The sequence below is a fragment of the Mustela nigripes genome, chromosome 14 (assembly GCF_022355385.1).
Source record: "Mustela nigripes isolate SB6536 chromosome 14, MUSNIG.SB6536, whole genome shotgun sequence".
Classification (NCBI taxonomy): domain Eukaryota; kingdom Metazoa; phylum Chordata; class Mammalia; order Carnivora; family Mustelidae; genus Mustela; species Mustela nigripes.
This window is the reverse complement of record NC_081570.1, coordinates 31,830,750-31,852,888: the sequence shown is the minus strand read 5'-3', so window position 1 is coordinate 31,852,888 and position 22,139 is coordinate 31,830,750. Positions and strand designations below refer to the sequence as shown.

The 22,139-nt window shown below is 52.9% G+C and overlaps 1 protein-coding gene across 3 annotated transcripts in view; it reads left to right on the top strand.

Annotated features, from left to right (window-relative positions):
• HIVEP3 (HIVEP zinc finger 3) overlaps positions 1-22,139 on the top strand; it is a 457,005-nt gene that overhangs the window by 394,875 nt on the left and 39,991 nt on the right. For all 3 annotated transcript variants that reach the window (XM_059374359.1, XM_059374357.1, XM_059374358.1), the window contains 2 exons: positions 1,224-6,834; positions 10,916-11,061. In XM_059374359.1, coding sequence (XP_059230342.1) covers positions 1,756-6,834; positions 10,916-11,061 — 5,225 coding nt within the window. In that variant the 5' untranslated portion in view covers positions 1,224-1,755. The remainder of the gene's footprint in view (positions 1-1,223; positions 6,835-10,915; positions 11,062-22,139) is intronic.

The following is a 22,139-nucleotide window of genomic DNA, read 5'->3' as shown; positions in this document are numbered from 1 at the left end:
GCGCTGATTTTGTCCTGTTGTTCCTCCATAATTACTAGTCATGCCTCTTTCACTCTCAAAAGTGCCCCACTTTGGATGATGCCATTTTATGTGACCATCCTACTGAGAGTAATATGAGAAATGAGATTCCTCGGCCTTCCGTATACTCAGCCTGCGTCGTGAGGATGCCTTCTCTAACTGAGTTAGAGGAGGCCTTTGAATTGCTCAAAGAAGAGCCTTTGCTGAGTTATGACCTTCTGTTGACAAAAGTCAGTCACTGCCTTTGCTGGAGGGCTGTCATTTAAAGATGTAGGTGACCTCTTGCACCCGTCACTGCCCCTGTCTAAAGTAGCACGGGAAAAAGTTTTTTGCAAGCAAAACTTAGCTTCATGCAAAGAAGTCAGCTATGTCTCCCTTTCTGGCTGCCAGAGCCTGGTGATGGACCCCATGCCCCCTCTCCTCTTTGGCTGGCAGGAAAAGCTGGAAGAACCTGCCAGAATGACCCTCCCAGCTGTTGTTTGACAAACTAGCCATGGCTGTGTTAGACTGTGGGTTTGCATGGGCTGAGGAAGTGGGTTTTAGCTTTTCCATGAAACACGGGCTTGGGTTAGCAAGGGCAATAAGATCAGGAATGGTGCCCCTTGTAGATACCTTCAGAGCCCAGGGCCAGAGAAGGAATAATACTAATCTGAGAATAATCCATTCTCAGATTATTGGGATTATATGGGAGAGCTCATCCCTGAATCACACCCCAGCTGTAGGATCAGCCCACATTTTCCCAGTGGCGTCCACATCCGTTATCATGTTGAACTCCACTGCAGCCCCGAGATGCAACTGAGGCAGGATTTGATGTTATCCCATTATATAGATTGGGCAATGGAGGCTTTGGGAGCTGAACCTGCCTCAGAGCAGAGCCTAGGCCTCCCATCCCTGACTTCCCTGCCATTCCCAGAGCCTGCCCTCCCCCATCTCCCGTTCCTACCACCCCACATAGCCACTGTCCTCAGAACTGCCAAGGCATTCAGGTCACCCAACGCCTCTGTGAATGCAGGTGAGGGAGGTTCGGGCTGTGCTCAGGTGCATGGAAGCAGGGCTGTGACTTCTGGTCGAGTCTCTCTGGTTAAACTTCTAGGGATATCACCGTGTCTCACAGAGTCCATGCTGCACAGGTTGTGGACACGTTGCAGTAACTCTCCCTTCTCTTGTGTGTATGTGTATTTCTGTGTGTGTGCTTTCATCACTAGAAGAGCGTGACTTCCCCTCTGTGGCTGCGGATCTCCAACACGGGACCCCAGGGGAGAAGGGACTGGACCGAGCTGCCTGAGGCAGCCAGCGTGGCTTCTCCAGCGCCAGGACGAGGGATGAGTGGGATGTGCCTGCAGATGTGTCTAGCCTCCGACCACTTGCATAGCACACAGGGGACTTGTGGGTGGCCACTCACCACTGCCAACTGAAACAGTATGATGGCAACATTGACATCCTTCATGACGTTTCCACAACAGACATTCAAGCAGAAAGTGCTGGCGCATTTTCTGTCTTCAAAGTAGAGGGCCATGCCTCACCCATGTGAATAGTTTGGGCCCCAATGACCTGCTCTGAGTCCACTCACAGCCAGTGACACTTGCAAAAAATTCCCAAAGCCCATCTTGGGTTTGGCTTCCGCAGCTCTTGACCAATGTGGCCAAAGCCAGACGCCTCCTTGGGACACTTGGATTATTCATAAATGCAGCCTACCCCAGCCCTCCCTGAATAGCATCTGAAGTCTCTGGGGAGGTCATGGATCCTGAACAAAGTGTCAAGGGCACCAAGAAGGCTGAGGGAAGTCCCCGGAAGCGGCTGACCAAAGGAGAGGCCGTGCAGGCCAGTGTTTCATCCGGTGCCCCGTACCCAGGCAGCAGCACAGCTGTCCCCCAAGAGGGCCCCCTCCAGGAGCTCCTAGCCCCGCAGCCCTTCTCGGGCCCTCCATCAGTTCTTAGGGAAGGCTCTCAGGAGAAAACAGGCCAGCAGCAGAAGCCCCCCAAGAGGTCCTCCATTGACACCTCCATCCCCATCTCACAGCTTCCGCAGCACCCTCTGACACCAGCATTCATGTCGCCTGGCAAACCGGAGCATCTCCTAGAGGGGTCCACGTGGCAGCTGGTCGACCCCATGAGACCTGGACCCTCAAGCTCTTTCGTGACCCCTGGGCTTCATCCGTCAGGCCAGCTCCTCCCTTCCCACGCTTCTATCATCCCTCCTGAGGACCTGCCTGGCCTCCCCAAAGTCTTTGTGCCCCGTCCTTCCCAGGTGTCCTTGAAGCCCCCAGAAGAGGCACACAAGAAGGAGAGGAAACCCCAGAAGCCAGGCAAGTACATATGTCAGTACTGCAGCCGGCCCTGCGCCAAGCCCAGTGTGCTCCAGAAACATATCCGCTCACACACCGGCGAGAGACCCTACCCCTGTGGCCCCTGCGGCTTCTCATTCAAGACCAAGAGTAACCTATACAAGCACAGGAAGTCCCATGCCCACCGCATCAAAGCTGGCCTGGCCTCAGGAGTGGGTGGCGAGATGTACCCTCCGGGGCTGGAGATGGAGAGGGTCCCCGGGGAGGAGTTCGAGGAGCCCACTGAGGGGGAAAGCACAGATTCGGAGGAGGAAACGGGCAGCGCATCTGCCCACCCCGCAGAGCTCTCCCCCAGGCCTAAGCACCCCCTTCTGTCCAGCGGTCTGTATAGCTCCGGGAGCCAGAGCTCCAGCCACGAGCGCTGTTCCCTGTCCCAGTCCAGCTCAGCCCCGTCGCTGGAGGACACCACTCCATTCACGGAGCCCTCGTCAGAACACCCCCTGAGCCAGAAACCCGAAGACACCCACACCATAAAGCAGAAGCTGGCCCTCCGCTTGAGTGAGAGGAAGAAGGTAATGGACGAGCAGGCGTTTCTGAGCCCAGGCAGCAAAGGGAGTACAGAATCTGGGTATTTCTCCCGCTCTGAGAGCGCCGAGCAGCAGGTCAGCCCCCCAAACACCAACGCCAGGTCCTACGCCGAGATCATCTTGGGCAAGTGCGGGCGGATCGGGCAGCGGACCGCCATGCTGACGGCCACCTCCACCCAGCCCCTCCTGCCCCTGGCCACTGAAGACAAGCCCAGCCTGGTGCCTTTGTCTGTGCCCCGGACGCAGGTCATCGAGCACATCACCAAGCTCATCACCATCAACGAGGCCGTGGTGGACACCAGCGAGATCGACAGTGTGAAGCCAAGGAGGAGCTCGCTGTCCAGGCGCAGCAGCATGGAGTCACCCAAATCCAGCCTCTACCGGGAGCCCCTGTCGTCCCACGGCGAGAAAGCCACCAAGCCTGAACAATCACTGCTGAGCCTCCAGCACCCGCCCAGCACCACCCCCCCTGTGCCTCTGCTGAGAAGCCATTCAATGCCTTCTACCACCTGCACCCTCAGCACCCCCCATCACACCTTCCGAGGTAGCTACTCCTTCGACGACCACGTCGCCGACTCGGAAGCCCTGAGCCGCAGCAGTCACGTGTTTACCTCCCACCCCCGGATGCTCAAGCGTCAGCCGGCCATCGAACTACCTTTGGGAGGGGAGTACAGTTCGGAGGAGGCGGGGCCCAGTAGCAAAGACACGGCCTCCAAGCCCGCAGATGAGCCAGAAACCAAGGAAAGCGAACTCACCAAAAAGACAAAGAAGGGTTTGAAAACGAAAGGGGTGATCTATGAATGTAACATATGTGGTGCTCGGTACAAGAAGAGGGACAACTACGAAGCCCATAGAAAGTACTACTGCTCAGAGCTTCAGATCTCGAAGCCCGTCTCTGCAGGTGGTGCTCACGCGTCCCCAGAGGCGGAAAAGAGCCAGGCCGAGCACGAGCCCTGGTCCCAGATGATGCATTACAAACTGGGGACCACCTTGGAACTCACCCCACTAAGGAAGAGGAGGAAAGAGAAGAGCCTTGGGGATGAGGAAGAGCCACCCGCCTTCGAGTCGGCAAAAAGTCAGTTTGGCAGCTGCTCCGGCCCGTCGGATGCTTCTCGGAACCTTCCCCTGGAGTCCACCAAGTCACCAGCAGAGCCGAGTAAGTCAGTGCCCTCCCTGGAGGGACCCACGGGCTTCCAGCCAAGGACTCCCAAGCCAGGGTCTGGGCTAGAGTCAGGGAAAGAGAGGAGAACAACATCCAAAGAAATCTCTGTCATCCAGCACACCAGCTCCTTCGAGAAGTCCGACTCTCTGGAGCAGCCCAGCGGCTTGGAAGGGGAAGACAAGCCCCTGGTCCCATTCTCCTCCCCTCCCCCCGCCCCGCACGGACGCTCAGCCCACTCCCTGCAGCCCAGGCTGGTCCGCCAGCCCAACATTCAGGTCCCTGAGATCCTGGTGACTGAGGAGCCCGACCGGCCAGACACGGAGCCTGAGCCGCCCCCTAAGGAACCTGAGAAGACAGAGGAATTCCAGTGGCCCCAGCGCAGCCAGACGCTTGCCCAGCTCCCAGCTGAGAAGCTGCCACCCAAGAAGAAGAGGCTGCGCCTGGCAGAGATGGCCCAGTCGTCGGGGGAGTCCAGCTTTGAGTCGTCTGCACCCCTGTCTCGCAGTCCCAGCCAGGAAAGCAGTGTCTCCCTGAGCGGGTCCAGCCGCTCTGCCTCCTTCGAGAGGGATGACCACGGAAAAGCCGAGGCCCCTGGGCTCTCATCCGACCCACGCCCCAAACCCTTGGGCACCCACATGCTGACTGTCCCCAGCCACCACCCGCACGCCCGAGAGATGCGGAGGTCAGCCTCAGAGCAGAGCCCCAACATCTCCCATTCTGCCCATATGACTGAGACACGCAGCAAATCATTCGACTACGGCAGCTTGTCCTTGACAGGCCCCTCTGTGCTGGCCCCTGCAGCCCCCGCGACCCCTGTGGTCCCGCCGGCCCCGCCAGAGAGAAGGAAATGCTTTTTGGTGAGACAGGCCTCTCTGAGCAGGCCTCCAGACACCGAGCTAGAGACCACCCCCAAGGGGAGACAGGAGAGCGAGGAACCAAAGCCCTCATGCAGTAAACCTTCCACCAAAATCTCATTGCTCCAGAGTTCCTCAGCGGCCACCTCACACAGCGGGCACCCGGGAGGCAAGAGCCAGGTGCAGGACAGACCCCCACTGGGGTCCACTCCACCCTACACAGAAGCCCTGCAGGTGTTTCACCACCCCATTGCCCAGCTGCCCCTGCATGAGAAGCCGTACCTGCCCCCACCCGTCTCCCTTTTCTCCTTCCAGCACCTCTTACAGCATGAGCCGGGACAGTCTTCAGAGTTCTTCTCCACCCAGGCCATGTCCAGCCTCCTCTCTGCACCATACTCTATGCCCCCTCTTCCTCCCTCCTTATTTCAAGCCCCACCACTTCCTCTCCAGCCTACCGTTCTGCACCCCGGCCAGCTCCCCCTCCCCCAGCTCCTGCCTCACCCAGCCAGCATCCCCTTCAGGCAGCCCCCTTCATTTCTCCCCGTGCCCTACCCAGCCTCGTCAGCACTCTCTTCTGGATTCTTCCTGCCTCTGCAATCCCAGTTCTCGCTTCCACTCCCTGGGGATGTGGAAAGCCATCTGCCCCAGATCAAAACCAGCCCTGCCCCACTGGCAACAGGAAGCATGGGCCTTTCCCCCAGCACAGAGTACGGCAATGATGTCCAGCTGCCCCCCAGGGATCCCCCAGCCAGCTGCTCCGCACCCACATCAGCCCCTCTGCCTACCCTGCCGGCCTGTCCCGACGCCACGGTGTCCCTGGTTGTGCCAGTCCGCATTCAGACCAACATGCCGTCCTATGGGAGTGTCATGTACACCACCCTCTCCCAGCTCCTGGTCACCCAGTCCCAAGGCAGCTCAGCAACTGCAACTCTTCCCAAGTGTGAGGAGCCCCCGTGCAAAGGGACGACGGTGTGTGGGACAGACGTGTATGAGGTCAGACCTGGCTCGGCTGGGGGAAGTGAAGAGCAGAGCAGAGGCTTCCTGACTCCATACTTGAGAGTGCCTGTGACGTTACCAGAAAGAAAAGGCACTTCCCTGTCATCAGAGACTGTTGTGAGCTTGGAGGGGAGTTCTTCCACAGTTGGGGGGAGCAAACGCGTCCTTTCACCGGCTGGCAGCCTGGAACTTACCACGGAAACCCAGCAGCAAAAAAGGGTGAAGGAAGAGGAGGTTTCCAAGGCAGATGAAACACTCGAGCTGGTAAAACCATGCAGCGTGGTGCTCACCAGCACAGAGGACAGCAAAAGGCCAGAGAAATCCCACCTGGGCAGCCAGAGCCAAGGCAGGAGGGAGCTAGAAACAGCATCCAGCCTATCCTCAGATCCTTCTGACCCAAAGGAAATGACTCCCCTTCCGCACTCCTCATTGCCCCATGCAACGGCCCCAGGCTCAGAGGCATTGAAGGAATACACCCAGCCATCCAGTAAGCCTCACCGAAGAGGGCTGCCCCCACTGAGTGTGAAGAAAGAAGATTCCAAGGAACAACCTGACCTCCCTCCACTGGCACCTTCCAGCTCGCTGCCTCTGTCAGAAACGTCCCCCAGGCCAGCCAAGTCGCAAGAAGGTACGGACTCAAAGAAGGTACTGCAGTCCCCCAGCCTCCACACGACCACTAATGTCAGTTGGTGCTATTTAAACTACATTAAGCCAAATCACATCCAGCATGCAGATAGGAGGTCCTCTGTTTACGCTGGTTGGTGCATAAGTTTGTACAACCCCAACCTTCCGGGGGTTTCCACTAAAGCTGCTTTGTCCCTCCTGAGGTCTAAGCAGAAGGTGAGCAAAGAAACATACACCATGGCCACAGCTCCGCATCCTGAGACAGGAAGGCTTGTGCCATCCAGCTCCCGCAAGCCCCGCATGACAGAGGTAAGTCAGCTTTAGAGGTCCTGCTGAGCTTTTAAAGGCACGTTCCCCTCAAGTTCTATTTGCGTAACTAGAGCCGGGTGAGTGGGTGGGTTTGCCCCCTGTCAGCTGTGACTGGGTATCTTATAAGGAAACATATTTATTGGGTTTGTCAGTGTGTCTCTCCCATCACCAGGCTAGATACATTCCAATGAAATGAGCTTTAAAGTCGTCCTGTTTTCCGATTAGCCACTATTGTCAAATCAAAGACACAGTCGGAGCCAGCGTGGAAAATGTTCTCCAAGAGACCAACTTGGAAAACTTGGCTGGTGGGAAAGCCTACTTCATTTTCAAAACTTTATGCTACTCCACGTGTTCTTCCATGGTCCTGTTAGCCTTCTCCTGATTTTCTTATTCTCCACACCTGCTATTTCCATTCTCTGGTAGCACTCAGAATCTTCCCACTCCTCAAGTTTCTAGGATGTGACACCAGCAGCTCCTGAAATACTGCGGCTTTCTCTCCTGTGAGCAGGATAGCCAACAGAGCTTGGCTGCAGTGTTCCTCGTTGCCACTAGGGGGCAAGACCACTCACAGCCTGACCCATCTATGCTGTGTGTCAGCACCCAGCCCTGACCAAGGTCGCAGGTTCTCCTCCAGTGCCTCTGACCTGAGCCTGCTTCAGGAACCATACAATGAACAGACCCCTGCCAGTCCAGGGAGTTTGACGTTTGATAATTCCCTCTTTGCCTCAGATACATGACACCCGCATACCCCAGTAGGGCCCGCCTGAGCACCCAGGCCATGTGAAACCACGCCAACTTGGTGTGTGTGGAATAAGAGTTGGTCTTGTTGATTGAGTCACCTTGGTGTGCCAGTTGCTGTGCTAAACCCAGTCAGAGCTGTCTCTACCCAGGAGGCAGCCAGACCACCTCCCAGCTCAGCTATGGATGAGGTACCCCAGGGTCAGAGGGTGAGAGAGGTCAAGGTCACATGGCAGGTCTTTGGCACACTCAATTTGAACTTAGACCTCTCTGACTCCAGAGAATCAATTTTTTTTCTTTCTATTATTGGAGGAAACAAAACCATAAAAGTGACTGCAGATTTTTTTAAAGATTTTATTTATTTATTTATTTGAGAGAGAGACAGTGAGAGAGAGCCTGAGCGAGGAGAAGGTCAGAGAGTGAAGAAGACTCCCCATGGAGCTGGGAGCCCGATGCGGGACTCGATTCCGGGACTCCAGGATCATGACCTGAGCCAAAGGCAGTCGTCCAACCAACTGAGCCACCCAGGCATCCCGTGACTGCAGATTTTAAAATGTTCATCAAAGTGTCTTCAGATCAGACGCTTTGATCAAATCAGGCCTAAATCCACCAAACTAAATTTGTATCACAGACACACGAACAAAACTGTTCTGGAGCTCCTCCTATATTCGTCTCCACCTCTTTGATCACCCAGTGAATTTTGTGCACCAAATTCGTCCCTAGCTCAGCTGGATAGTCTTCACAGGATTGTTTCCCAGATTTAGTCTCTGAATATCCTTGTCAGTTTACAGACATCCCTAGATGAGATCTCCATGTTTGCCATAAACATTGTGACTGATTTCTCTCCAGCATGTCTTCCTGGCCATGGCTCCCCCCAAGATGCTGTTGTAATTGTATTCATACTTACAACTTCTCATGCCCCTGCTGTGGGCCACGTTGTGTAGAACTTTGCTTTCGTCCTCACAACCACCTTGAAAGTTAGGGTACTGTATCACCATTTTATAAATGAAATGGCCAGTTCGGAGAAGTTAGGTAACCTGAAGAGGGCTACACAGTAAATGTCAGCACCGCGATTCAAAACCAGACCTCACTCCAAAGCCCTTTCCAACGATCTGGACTTCCTCTGTTTGAATGGCTATATACTAAAAGTCCATGTAAGAGAAAGGAAGAGTTAACTTAATTGAGTTTGGCCATCTTTGGTTTAAAAGGCAGCTTTCATCAAATGAGCTGAAACCTGCAAACTTTTTCTTAAAATAAAACGCTAGATCCACTGGCATGTTTCCTACCACAAGTGCACCCGTATGGTGTATTCATATAGCTGCATGGCCCACCACTTCATGCCTTCCTACAATTACACACCTCTCTCTCTTTGCATGGCTCCAGTGATGGGGAGCTCATCATCTCTTGGTACAACCCAGTCTTTGGACAGTACTTTAAGAGATTTCTTTCCTCAGCAGTCTTTTGTCTTATAGTTTCCACTCTCTATTAGTAGCTCTGAAGAGCCCTTTGGGCTATTTTAGCATTGTAAAGATCTTCCAAACTATCCTCATGTAGGTCTAGGCCACACTATCAAATTTCAGTTGGGTCACAGGTATTTTTCTCCCCCCATATCTAAACCCTGGAGAAACCCCAGCTTAGACAAAAGTCACTTTGCAGCCATGTCCCATTTCCCAGTTTCTCCTGCTTTTTTTTCCCCTTTGGGGGTCACTTTGACAACCACATATTGCAAACAGATTGAAAACAAGGACTCAGTGCCACATTTCCCACTACCTCCCATACTAGCTGTGTGACCTTGGGCCAGTTACCTCTTCTGTCTGTGCCTTGGTTTCCTCATCTATAAACTAGAGGTGCAAAAAATACTCAGCTCTTAGGGCTGTGGAGGTAAGTGAGTTAAAATATACAAAGTGTGTTCAGAACAGTGCTTGGCACACCAGCACTCAACAATCATTTTTACGATTTAAAGACAATCGTATTATTGTCTTTAAAAGCCAATGCAGACTCCTGGTCCCCCTCTCAGTTCCAACAGTGTTTCCTGATAGAATGGCACTTTGCCACCCAACCAGTCTCCTCCAGCTCTGTCCAGACATCACAGCTGGTTGTGAGAAAGAAGTACTCCGTCAGCCTGTGGAAGTCCCCCTTGGTCATTCCATGGATGGCTCAGATGGCAGGCCAAGATAGGAGTGAAAAGAGCGTGTTCTGGAACTCCACGGGCATGGCGCAGTATCTGCTGCCTTCTGGCAGAGCAGCAGTCCGTAGCCTCCCTCAGTTTCCACTCCTCATCTCCAGTGCTGATGAGACAGTTTGGGGGGATCACTGAGTCATAGACATTGGCCCTGGGATAGATCTTCAAGATGATCTAAATCTCCTCAGAGGCTAACTAAGCCCAGAAAGAGGAGGGCTTAGAGCTACCCAAGCGTGGCTCAGCATGCAGTGGAGTCTGTGTGGGGTTAACACCCAGGTCCCCTGACTCCCAACCAGCTCTCTTTCTGCTCAGCCCAAGCACCCCATATAAGGACAAACAGCACAGCTGGCCTGGGAGCCTGTGGTTTAGACTGTCCTGGCATCAAGAGACATGGGTGCTCCTCCCACGGGCTGTAACCATGACCTTAACTGACAGTGGCGTGAAGTAGGAAGAGAGTATCACTCCAGGCACAGCTGGCAGAGGGTCTAGAGGACCTGTTTCCCTCCTGAGCCAGCTCCCACCACTGAGACCCATAGCTCTGTGAACAGAATGGGTTCCCTTAGACTACCGGCCAGAGCCTGCACACACCCCTCCAGGTGCATGCCCATCAGTGTGCACGCAAAGTTTTGGTCAGGGCCCTCAGAAGACCTGCACTCTGCTCCCTGCAATGCCCTTAACTTGCGGGGTGACCTTCATTTTCTGATTTGTAAAGGAGAATTGGAGCAATTAATCTCGGCATGGAGGCTTCATTTATTTGCTCCTCCTTCCTCACACTCTTCTCTGAGGCAGGCCTTGTTTCGGGTGCGGGTATGACCAAGGACCAAGATAAAGGCCTGTTCCCAGAAGATTCTAGACTAGTGTGAAAAGAAAAAGCAAACACGGCTCTCGTGGGAAGGCCTGGTCTTTCCAGGACAAAGTCCTGATGAGAGTCCCAGTTTGGACACCCAACTAACCAGGTGGCCTTGGGAGAAGGGACTTCAGCTCTCTGGGGAGCCAGCTCCTTCTTTCTGCCCACTGGAGCTTCTAGCATGTCTTTACGGGGTGGAGGGAAGAGCGAGTGCGGCGCATGCAGGGCCCCCGAAGGCCCCGCTCCACAACTCCCGCTCCACGCAGTGCTTGTGTCATTGACTTTGTGATTTTGTCATTCCTGTGGTGGGCCAGGTTCACCTCCCTTCGCTGGTTTCCCCGGAAGGCCAGAAAGATCTAGCTAGAGTGCAGAAGGAAGAAGAGAAGCGAGGGAAGCCAGAGGAGGACGCTCCCGCCTCCAAACGAGGGGAGCCAGCGAGGATCAAAATCTTCGAAGGAGGGTAAGAATCCTGTCTGGTTGGCAGCGTTTGGTTCTGCTTCCTGCGGAGGCAGAGGCGGTACCGTCCGTGGTGAGAGGCGGTGAGTGTCTCCCCCGGCTACGCTGCGCCCATGGGCGCTTTCCAGCAGCCGCCACCTTCACGGGACTCGCTGGCCGTCTCTGGTCCCCAACGCCGGGCTCTCTGGCGGGGGATGGGAGCCGGCTGTGTGCCGAGGACTGGAGCAGTCTGGGTCTTCCTCCAGCCCCTTCTTTCTTCAGATGTCGACTGCGTTTCTAGTCGCGGCACTGGGGCTGACAGCGCGCCGACTAGGTCCCGTGTCCCGACTGCCATCTACCTAGTGCATGGTCTCCCAGATCACTCTGTCCTGTGCAAACAGCCACCTCGGCATGTGCACTGTCCTACAGGGGACTTGGGCTCTGCCCACACGCTGTTCACCGGGCTGATCACAAAGGCGCTGCTCACTCCAACTGTCTACACCGGTCTCCATTCTGACTGGTTGGGGCCCGGGACTCATTGGTTGGTAAATATTTGGAATATCGTCGCTGGTTTTTTACCCTTGGTGCTTATCTTTGAAAACCCAACGATCTAAGCATCTCACAACTCACACTGTGGGGCCCTCTGGGCTTCGGAAGGGTGCCTTGTTGTGGACTTGCTTTGTGGAAGTTTTGTGCCAGCTGTGTTCTGTGTGACCACGTGTTTGCTCCCAGGGCTGTGGTGTCTGTCTCAGGGTCCTGTGTCTGTGTTCCCAGTGTGATCAATGCAGCCTTCGTCCCACGCAGTCCCAAGGGACGATAGCACTACCTGCCAAGGCAGAGTCATCACCGAACGTGAGCACCTGCAAACGGGGGTGTCACTGGGGACCTGCCAATCTCCAGCACCTGCGGGTGCCTAACCCAGCAAATCAAAGTGGGAGGTGCCGGATTCCTCTGTTGGTTGGGGAGAGCAGAGATGGCCAAGCTCCCCAAGGCCACCGGAGGGCATCTTCTGGTGGCAGTGAGGAACAGGGGCTGTCGGGAGAGGGGGATGTTTGGAAACAAAATTGGAAGAGTTGGGTTGTTGCAACTAAGGGTCAATGGAGGGGGTCAAGGATGGCAAAAAAAAAAAAAAAAAAAAAAATTAAATAAATAAATAAATAATGCAGTGGTCAAGGTTTCTCTCTAGGGAGAGAAACATCCTGTCCAGAGTTCCAGTAGCAGCTTCATGAGAAATAGTAGCCCAAAGTTGTGGGGGTTTTTTTGTTTGTCTTGGTTTTGGGGGGCAGTTTTGGTGCAAATGGTGGTCATATTAAAGCCCGGGGACAGGACCTGTGAGCAGAAAGAGCAGCTGCCCCGGGTTAGTGAGGCTGTTTGTTTGTGGCTGATTACATACTTGGAAGTTGGGGGAGATAAAGAAGAAGGAGGTTTCAAAAGGATTTGTATATATTTTTTAATTTTTTCAGTGTTCCAGGATTCACTGTTTATGTACCACACCCAGTGCTCCATGCAATACATGCCTTCCTTAATACCCACCACCAGGCTCACCCAACCCCCCACTTCCCCTCCCCTCCAAAACCCTCAGTTTGTTTCTCAGAGTCCAGTCTCTCATAGTTTGTCTCAAATCTCAAAGGTTTTTCAAAATACTAAGCCTCTTTCCCGCTGAGGGCAGAACGGCTTTGTCCCTGCTATTTGAATAGAGCGCCCTCTTGTGTCTCTGGGTCTCATATCGCTGGGTACCGAAGAGGCCCCCTAAGACTTCATTCATCCTAGGACTGATGCGTCTGGTCACAATGACTGGCCTTCTCACCTCTGGCTTCAAGAACCGTCTGTGAGACGCTGAGGGGCTGCTGAGGGATAGCTGGTGTGCACCAAAAGGTTTGCTTCTTCCCTGAGAAGCAGCAGCCTCCAGACTGGAGATGGGGGTCCCCAAGGAGGCTCCCTGCTGCCCTCGTTTTCCTGGGAAGCCCGAGCTCAGGAAGGGCAGCTGGTGGGAGCCTGGAGTCTCCGCCTTCAGCTGAAACATGAGAGGTTACCCCCTGAGTCCCCTTCTCCTCCTACAGCCTGGGCCTTGGGACCCCCCTCCCCTCACTGTCCCATCCAGGTTGCCACTTAGTCCCACCTGCTCTGTTCCAGGATCTCCCTCCCTTTCCAGGCTCACCCTCCCCACCTCTCTCGCTTAGCTCTCTCCTGCTCAGACTAGCTGTCGAGTCTCCAGCTCTGTTTTTTCATCCGTAAGAGGGGAAAGGACATGCTTTATGGGTGGAGCAGGAGGTCCTTTGGTCCCCCACATTAAGGGTCGTGGTTCAGGATGCTGACAAATGGGCATCAGGGCATGTTGTCACTGCCGGAGCCACCTCGTGTGTCCCCCTCCCTCCGGGATGACATGGCTCGGTTCTGCAGACTGTGAGACATGGCTTCTTCATGCTCAGCTCGCCATGTCCAGCTGGGGCAGTTTGGGGCCACATGGTGTCACCCGTCAGATTCTTTTCTCCTACCGCCCAGCTGTCCCATCAAGGCCCCCGCTGTGCCTCCCACCCCTGGCTTCTGGCAATCCCTCTCCATTCATGGTTCTCTGAGGGCTGCTCTCTACTCCCCAGGAATGTTTGGAAATTTGAGGGGCATATTCTAGATTGCTGTATAACAGGGGGCACCTCCAGCATTTCATGGTTGGGGCCAAGGATGTGACCATCCATTCAACCAGCCACAAAACCCCTTGTCCCCTTCAAATTGCCGAGGGTGTCCCCCCACCCAGAAACTGACTGTATCCTTCAAGCACCCCCATCTGAGGTCACCACAGTTTTGTCTTCGACTAGTTTCTTAGTTTCTCCCTTTTTCCTTTCTTTTTCTACTTCTTTTCTTTCTTTCTTTTTTTTTTTTTTTTAACACGGCAAGCATTGCTATCCCTCAAGGACCTGTTTGATAAGGGTCTGTGATGGGCTTCTGTCGTTAGGGGTCACTCAGAGACCTAGGGTGATGGAGACTGAGAAAGGAAGGTGAGAAATAGTCAGCTGTGCACTGGCCCTTACAGCTTGCACCAAGAAGCTTCTATTCCTGTGAATGGCCAGGGCAAGCCCCCTGTGACCTCACCTGCTTTGGGGAGAGAATGGGGGAGAGTTCTCCCGTGCACGTGGGGGACCCCAGAGATATTCAGTCAACAGTGCTAATAATTACTTCAGTAGGTCTCATATCTGTCTGCACCTTGTTTTTCCTCGGTAGCATTGTTGAAATGTATCCTTGTTGATTGACATAGATTGAATTCGTAGCCAAAAGTCAAGAAGCCAGACACAAAGAGGAGATGCCGCGAGTCCCATGCTCATGAGTCTTTTTATCACTAGTCAAACTACTCGCTGGTCTCCTTACCCTTCGACTTGACCTCCAGCCCAGCAATCGATCAATTCATCAGTCCATCCAGGAGGACCCATTTATTCAATGCCTTCTGGGTGCCTGTGTCCGAAGAAACCAAGAGCCAAGGGGGTCAACCATGGCTCTGTGCTCCAGATGCTGGGAGACTGGTTCGGGTGGCAGCAAGGGCTGGGTGCTGATGTGTGGACTGCTAATGTCGAGATACTCCCAGCAGGCGGGGACTTCTGGGGCTGGACAGCCAGAAGGGGCTTCCTGGACAGGGTGGAGCTAGGCCTGGGAAGGTGGAGGAGGCGGGTGGAGAGGGAAGGTAGCTGGGTCAGCAGTCTGGGTGTAACGGTGACTCTTGTACCCGGTCAGTCGGACTGATTTCTTTTGACCTTGAGTGTTCTCCCTTGTCAGCATTATCTCGCTCTTCTTCTAACCTTGTCACTGTGTGAGCAACACTAAATCTGGGTCTCCAGATAGAACCTCACTCCTGAACTGATGCCTCCTGGGCCCCTCAACTTCAGCATGTGCCAACCAAACCACCAAGAGAATCTTCTGCATCCAGATCTCAGATGATGTACCCACACCTCGACACTCAAAACCTTAGTATCATCTTGGGCACCTTTTCTCCTGACCACCCCCCCACTTCTTATTAGTCCCCAAATTCTGTTGTCCACATGAAGTGGTTCATAACTCAGCTGGGGTCTCTGGCCCCCCTCCCTCCAGATACCCATGTTGGTGCCATTGAGTGTCTGATCAGAGTTCTACCTATGTCACACTTGGGCCCCAGGGCCTTCTATGGCTGCCTTATCTACAGAATGGACCCCCAGTCTGACCTGTCCCTGTTGCAGATCCCCCTCTGGGCCTGCTGAGTTCTGCCCACTACTAAGTCCTATCCAGCCTCAACCCTCTCTTTTAACTAACCTCTCAGGTCCCACCATGGAGAAAACTCCATGGTTCTTTGTGTTACTTCTAGAATAACCATGGCACTGAAATTCATTCCAGGACCTCTCTTGACTTGGGTCCTAGGGCCTTGCTTTGTACACACTATGCATCGGTTCCTATTTGTTGCCTTGATTTTCCTGGCACACAGCCCCCTCCCTTCGCTCTGCATCACTTCCACACCCGAACAAAGCTTGCATTTTCCAGACGGCCTCTGGGAGTGCCCATCAGGAATGTGTTGGCTCTCTCACCCAGCACCTATGCATTTGCCTGGGTTGTTTTAGAAGGCCTCCTTTGTTAGGGAATGTTGTTTTCACTCATACAAAGTTATATTGTTCAATGAGGGCAATGCTTATATTGTCCTAACTCAAGTTCACTCGTTGCAAGGAAAGCTGGGAGCTTAGCCCCGAGGACTGGTGTGAAAGGAGAACCTGGGATCAGTAACACTACCTGGCTGCTGGAGGTGGTCATCCGAGCTTTGAGGGATGGGGAGCTTGGGGCTTCGGTCCGAAGGGAACGATGAATCAGACATAAGAGCCAGAAAGGCCAGGCCCAGCAAGGGTGGGGATGTTCAGAAAGGTGACCACAGCCAGGGAGTAAGGGATTGAGGAGAGACTGGTATTTAGAGGGGCAGCCCAGCCTCAACTCGGAACTGGAATCTAGGACAAGGAATGGAAGCGCTGCTGTGGTTGGGCCAGGGAGGGTGGGTAAGGTGACTCAGGGAGACGGGGTTGCCCCGGGGCTGCCCCTGAGCCCTTCAGGCCTTTAGCAGGACTCCATCCCAAACCCTGCCGACCGCATCACCCAGAAGCCCAGCTGAAAGAAGAGCACCCGGGTCCCCCGTCAGAGGGTGCTGGGTCCCATCTCTTCCCGTCTTCCCCGATATGTCACTGCGGCCATTCATTGCCTCTCTCCTAGCCCATTCGGTTCAGTGTGTCCAAACTTGAAGTTTCCCACCTTAAAAGCACACCTTTGATTGAACGGCCTGTATCACCAGATTTTTCTGATGCCCAGGAGGAGTGAACCATACTTGCTTCCCTCCGTGTCTTTCCTCCAGTTCTCTCTCAGCCCATTCCAGGTGCACATTTGAGCTCATCACCCCCTCAGAACTACTCTCGTGAAGGTCAACAGCACCCTCTACCCTGTAGAATTCTATGGTCCATTCTCACTTCTGTTCTTCCCCGACCTGCCAGCAGCATTTGGCACCATTGATTCCTCCTTCTTCTCCCTTCCTTGAAACCCTTCGTCCGTTGGTTTCCATGGCGCCATCTTTCTTGATGCTCTTCCTTTGCCAGTGGCACTTTCTCCTCCTCTTTGGTGATTTCCCATCATCTCCTGATTTCTAAATATTAGGGTTCCTCGGGCTCAGTCTCCATCATCCTCCTTTCCATTGTCTAAAATCCCAAGGTGACTCGCTATGCCGCTGCTGGCTGATGACTCCCAGACATGTACGTCCAGTCAGACTTCTCCCCAGGGTTTCGTGTCGGGTCTCCAGCCATCTGTGTAATGTCCACTGGGGTGTTCAGTGGACACATCCTCAGAGCAACACACACACATGTTAAGAACCATGGTGACTCATCAGGTTCTTGGGACAGTTGTTCAGGAATTTATTTTAAAAGTTGACTTAATTCAATATTGCTCCATTGGAGGGAGATAGATTTTTAAGAGACATGCTGTTCTACCTCATGTCTTTCCATTTCTCCTAGCTGAATTTATTTTATTCAAGCCTAAGAGCTCATGCAGTATTATGGTGCACCTATATTTCCATATTTTTAAAGTGTATGTGTGTGTGTGTTTATACAATAGTCGCTTGAAGAGAATAGTTTTCATTTTTTTAAAATTTAAAGGTTATTCTCTTTCTCAGTAATTTTTCAGAAACTTATTTCTTCTTGGACTTTGAGGCTTACTAGTGTATCATTTTTCATCCCAAATTTCCAAATTGCTGCTTTGCTTAGCCCCTCCTCCCTGGGAACTCCTGATGAAGGACAATGTTGGATTTTGTCTTTAGTAATATTTTTTTTCTCTGTAATATGTTTCGAGGAGCACATTGATAAAATTTTGAATCACGTGGTGTTAATTTGGAGTTCTAGGGATAGATGTAAGCGATAAACTCATCAGGTCTACCGCTCTGAAAGTCCACACCAGAACAACAACAACAAAAAAAGCCCCTGCTCAGGAGCTGGTAACGTACAGGGTGTGCCGTGTTACACAGGTGGAGAAACTGGGTGCCTCACCGTGCACTTGCTCAATGTCCTTTTGAATGTCTTGTAAGTGGCCAGAGGGGAAAAGAGCATCTTTTGCAAGAGAAAAACAAAGCACTTGTTCACACTCTGCATGGGCAACTTTATTTTTCCAGGTGTTCAGGGCCCAGACTGCTCTGTCTCATGTCCATCAGCAGATCTTGTCAGCTCAACCCTTGAAACCATGCCCAGAAACTGCCTATTTGTTTCTCACTTCCTGGGGCAAGCCATTGCCATCTCTTATAGTGTCCTCCTATAATCACCTGCGTCCCCCCCCCCCACCTTTCCCACCACAGTGTATTCTCAACCTGGCCACCATGGGGATCCTGTTTCACATCAACAGACCTTGTCACGGCTGTCCTGCACCCTCCACAGCCCTCAAGAGATCTTTGTGTACAGACTTCAGCTCCTCCCTAGCCACTGGCTGCCCCTCTACCCATGCCCCTGTGCTCTGGCCAGTGGCCTCTGTTCTTTGTCAGACAAGCTTCTGCCTCAGGGCCTTTGCACTTGCTATGCCCTATGCCTGGAGCACTTTCTCCAGGAGTCCCATGGTTCTCTCACTTCTTTTAGTTATCCTTCAGTAAAGCGTTCTCAGACTACCTACTTTCCTGTGCCCTTTTCTGACATTTCTTATTCCCCTTCCCTGTTTTTTTTTTTTTTTTTTATGTATACTAGTTTGCTTCTATTTCCTCCACCAGAATGTAAGTTCTGCGTGAAGGCAGGAATTATCTTTTGGTCATTGTGGTATCCCTGATGCTGAGCAAAGTATCTGCAACATAGGCAGTGCTAAAGAGTGCTTATTAAATGACCATCCCTCCAGCATGGTCAGGAGACTGTAGGTGAGGGGCAGGTCCCTGGACTCAGCAGCTCTAGAACCTGTGAGTAGGATCAAGGCTCTGGGTCTCACAAGGAACAAGGACAAGAGCCAGGACTGAACCAGGCTGGGCACTTGGAGTCAGGCTTGATCTGGGGAGGGTAAAGTCAGATGGTCTCAGTGATGGGGCCGGCATCTGGGGTTGGCAGCCAAGGTCATTTGCATGCTGACCTGTCCTGCAAGTGTTCGTGGTCAAAATGAAACATGTGATGCTGAAAAGGGCTGGCTTGTGGGCTGCCGGCTCCCAGACTGAACCAACCCCTTATGTCCTAGGGGCCAGAGAGAAGTGGTCCCAGGTGCCCTGCTCTGGATATAGAGCCCGAAAGAGACCAGGCTGCCAGGGCCCTGTCTTCTTCCTGAGAGGATCCTGGTACCCTGATCTCTCCTTAAATCTCAGACCTCTCCCTGGAAGTGTGGATGTGCCACTCTGAGTATGGTCCCAGTGGAGTAGGGAGTGAATAGTTCAGCCCCATCACACGTGCCCACACTGAGTTTTGTTCTCTTTCTCCTCCTCCCCAAATCCTGTTTCTCCAACTCTCCTAAAGAAGATGACCTGGACTTCAGGAAGGGTTAGGGGTAGGGCATGGAAGGGCAGGATGCAGCAGAGTCCACATGCAGTATCCGGTGGCCGAGACAGGAATGTAACTGTCGGACTCCCGGTGAACCGAGTGTGGAGGGTGAGAAAGGGAAGCTTGGAATCAAGAATGACTGCCCCACTTCAGGCTCAGGTGACAGTGGGTGGGTGGTGGTGTCATTTACTGAGCTACACAGGGAGGGGAGAAGAGAGCGAGAAGGAGTTTTGGGGAAGGGGAAATCCCAACTTGGAGGACATGTTGATTTTGAGATGCTGGGTCATGACAGGTCACAGGTGAGCCTGGCATTCAGAGGTCAGGTCTGAGCTGGAAATACACACTGGGATATGGGTTTGTCAATGCTACTTAGGGGATGGGTCTGGAAAGGGTCACCTGGGGAGAGAGAATGAGAGAAAAGGAAAGGATATCAGGACCCAGGCCAGGATCCACCAGCAGTTAGAGGCTGGTAGAGACAAAGCTGCAAAGAGTTTGAGAAGGAAAAGCCAGAGGAGTAGGAGGACACCCAGCAGAGTGAGAAGTCCTAGAAGCCAAGGGCAGAGGGTGTTCAGGGAGGGAATGGTCATCTGTGCTGAGTGCTGCCCAGAGGCCCGGGAACATGGGGACAGGCAGTGTCCAGGAGATGTGGCCATGAGGGGGTCACTGGTGGCCTGGATGGGAGCTGTTTGGGTCAAGGCAAAATCCCAATGGCATGCGCTGAGATGAGGAGTGGAGGCATCAGGGGACGGTAAACCTCCATCCAAGAGGCTGGCTGCCGAGGAAAGCAGAGAAATGAAGGCAGTGGGGACTGGAGAAATGAAAAGTGGAGCACGTGGGTGTTTAAACTGAGGAATCCTGGGGCTGCTAGGCGTGACTTCTACCAAGGCACAGAATGCAGGAGCAGGACTCTGGAGAAGATTTGAGGGATGGGGGCCAAAGCAGAGTTAAGAAGAGAGTACTTCCTCTGGGGCGGCAGGAGGAAAGATGCTGGCTGCCAGGCGAGCAGGTTGATGGTTTGGACTGGGAAGCCAGGAGGGTTCTCTCAGACCCAGACCGGGTTCTGGGTCTTGGCCAACGGTAGATTTGCAAATGGCTATTTTGAAACTAGGGCAGGACATTTCTGTTCCCAGGAAACCACTTAAGATTCTTGGGGAGGATATCCCTTTGGGAAGATTATCCCCTCAAATAAGAATACAGGCATACCTCGTTTTACCGGGTTTCACTCTAGTGGGCTTTGCAGATCAGTGCCTTTTGATCAAAGACTTTAGCGGAGGAAGTAGCCACAGATGTGGTGGGAAGAGCAGGGGAACAGGACTTCCAGGTGGAGCCTGGATCGTTGCCATCTCATTATCAAACCAAACGGATGAGGAAGTTACTGCGTTGGGTGAACCGAGAGAGTGGCTTCTTGAGACCAAAATCTCCTGCCGGTGAAGATGCTGTGCAGAGTGCGGAAATAACAACGGATTTAGGACCCTCCACACGCTACAGGGACAAAGCAGCGGCAGAGTCTGAGAGGATCAATTCCAGTTTGGAAAGAGGCCCTCCGGTGGGCAAAATGCTATCCAACGGCATCACACATGCTACAGGGAGATCATTCATGAAAGGCAGAGTCAACTGATGCAGCCGACTTCATTCTTGTCTTATTTTAAGAAGTCGCCTCAGCCACCCCAGGACCCACCGCCCTGATGAGTCAGCAGCCACCAGCACTGGGGCCAGACCCTCCACTGGCGAAAAGATCATGACTCACTGAAAGCTCAGATGAGGGTTAGCATTTCTTTAGCAATAAAATATTTTTAAGTTAAGGCATGTGCACCGTTTAGACATAATGCTGTTATATACTTATCAGCCTACATATAGCATCAGATGAATGCGACTCTTGTATTCACTGGGAAACCAAAAAAAAAAAAAAAAAAAAATCCATCTGTCTTGCTTCATTTTGAGGTCTGGAAGTGAACTCGTGGTATGTCCATCCGAGGTGGGCCTGGATCACTGGATCAGATCTCAGTCTAGTGAGGTCGGCTTTCAGTACTGGCCTGACACTCTTCTCCTGAGGACTCGAAGGACTTCCCAGGAAACACTCAACTCCAGGCATCGGAGAGAGCGGATTATGTCACTACGAAACCCAAGTCTCGGACAGTAAAAAAAAAAAAAAAAAAACAGCGTGAAAGCAAAATGGAAATGAGAAAAGACATATTGATCACGGGGCAGACTGAGTGTCTGTGTGGGCTGGGACCAGAGTCCCCGGAGCCCTGAGCACGGTCGGAGAAGACCTAAATGCATCCTATTAAAATTTAAAGGAGAATCCATTTCTCAAGCAGACGCTGCCCCCTGGGTTCCAGTAGGGGATCTAAGGAGGCATGGGGCTCAGCCCGAGTGTGGGGGTTAGAGTGCAGGAAGTGGGGTGCTCACCCCAACCCACTGTGGCCCCTGAGCGCTGAGGACTCCATCCGCCTGGGTCTGGACGGTGTGTGTCTGAGTCCTGGACTCTCGCATCCCGGGGAATCCGGCCCAGCACCTAGGAAGAGGCCAGCTTCTTCCTGTCTCTCCTGCGGGAGCAGTGGCCTCTCAGGGATACAGTGACCTGCGCACAATCTTTCATTTTTTCTGGTTTTAATTTTATCGAAGTTGCACAGGCATAGAGTTTAAAGAACGAATTATTTCCATAAATTGCGTTATGGAAAACAGCAGTACCCTTCCTCTTTGTTCACCCTTCTATCTCTAACAAACAGGCCCAAGTTGCTACCACAGTAGCATTTCGGCATTAACTAGAGAGCCGAGAGCCTCTCCACATGCCCCCCACGCCCCCCGTTTCTCCAGCCTCTCACGGGAGTACCACACACATAATTCACAGCCAAGTCACGTAATAACCCGTGGCTCCTTTTTCCTTCCTGCACTTTTCTATTTTCTCTTTGGATAAAAGTGGGTGCGTGTATTCACTTATTTTTCCATATATTTATTACTAATTCAGCCCTCAAATTCTCACCTCTGAAACCCCTTCCAGACATTCGGCTGCACGGGCTACTGTGAAAACTCCACAGTACCCACGCGGGCCCCTCCCGTGTCACCCAGCGGCTCCCTCTGCACAGTACCAGCCGCCACCCCGGGGTCTCCCTTCACCCCCCACGCCCGG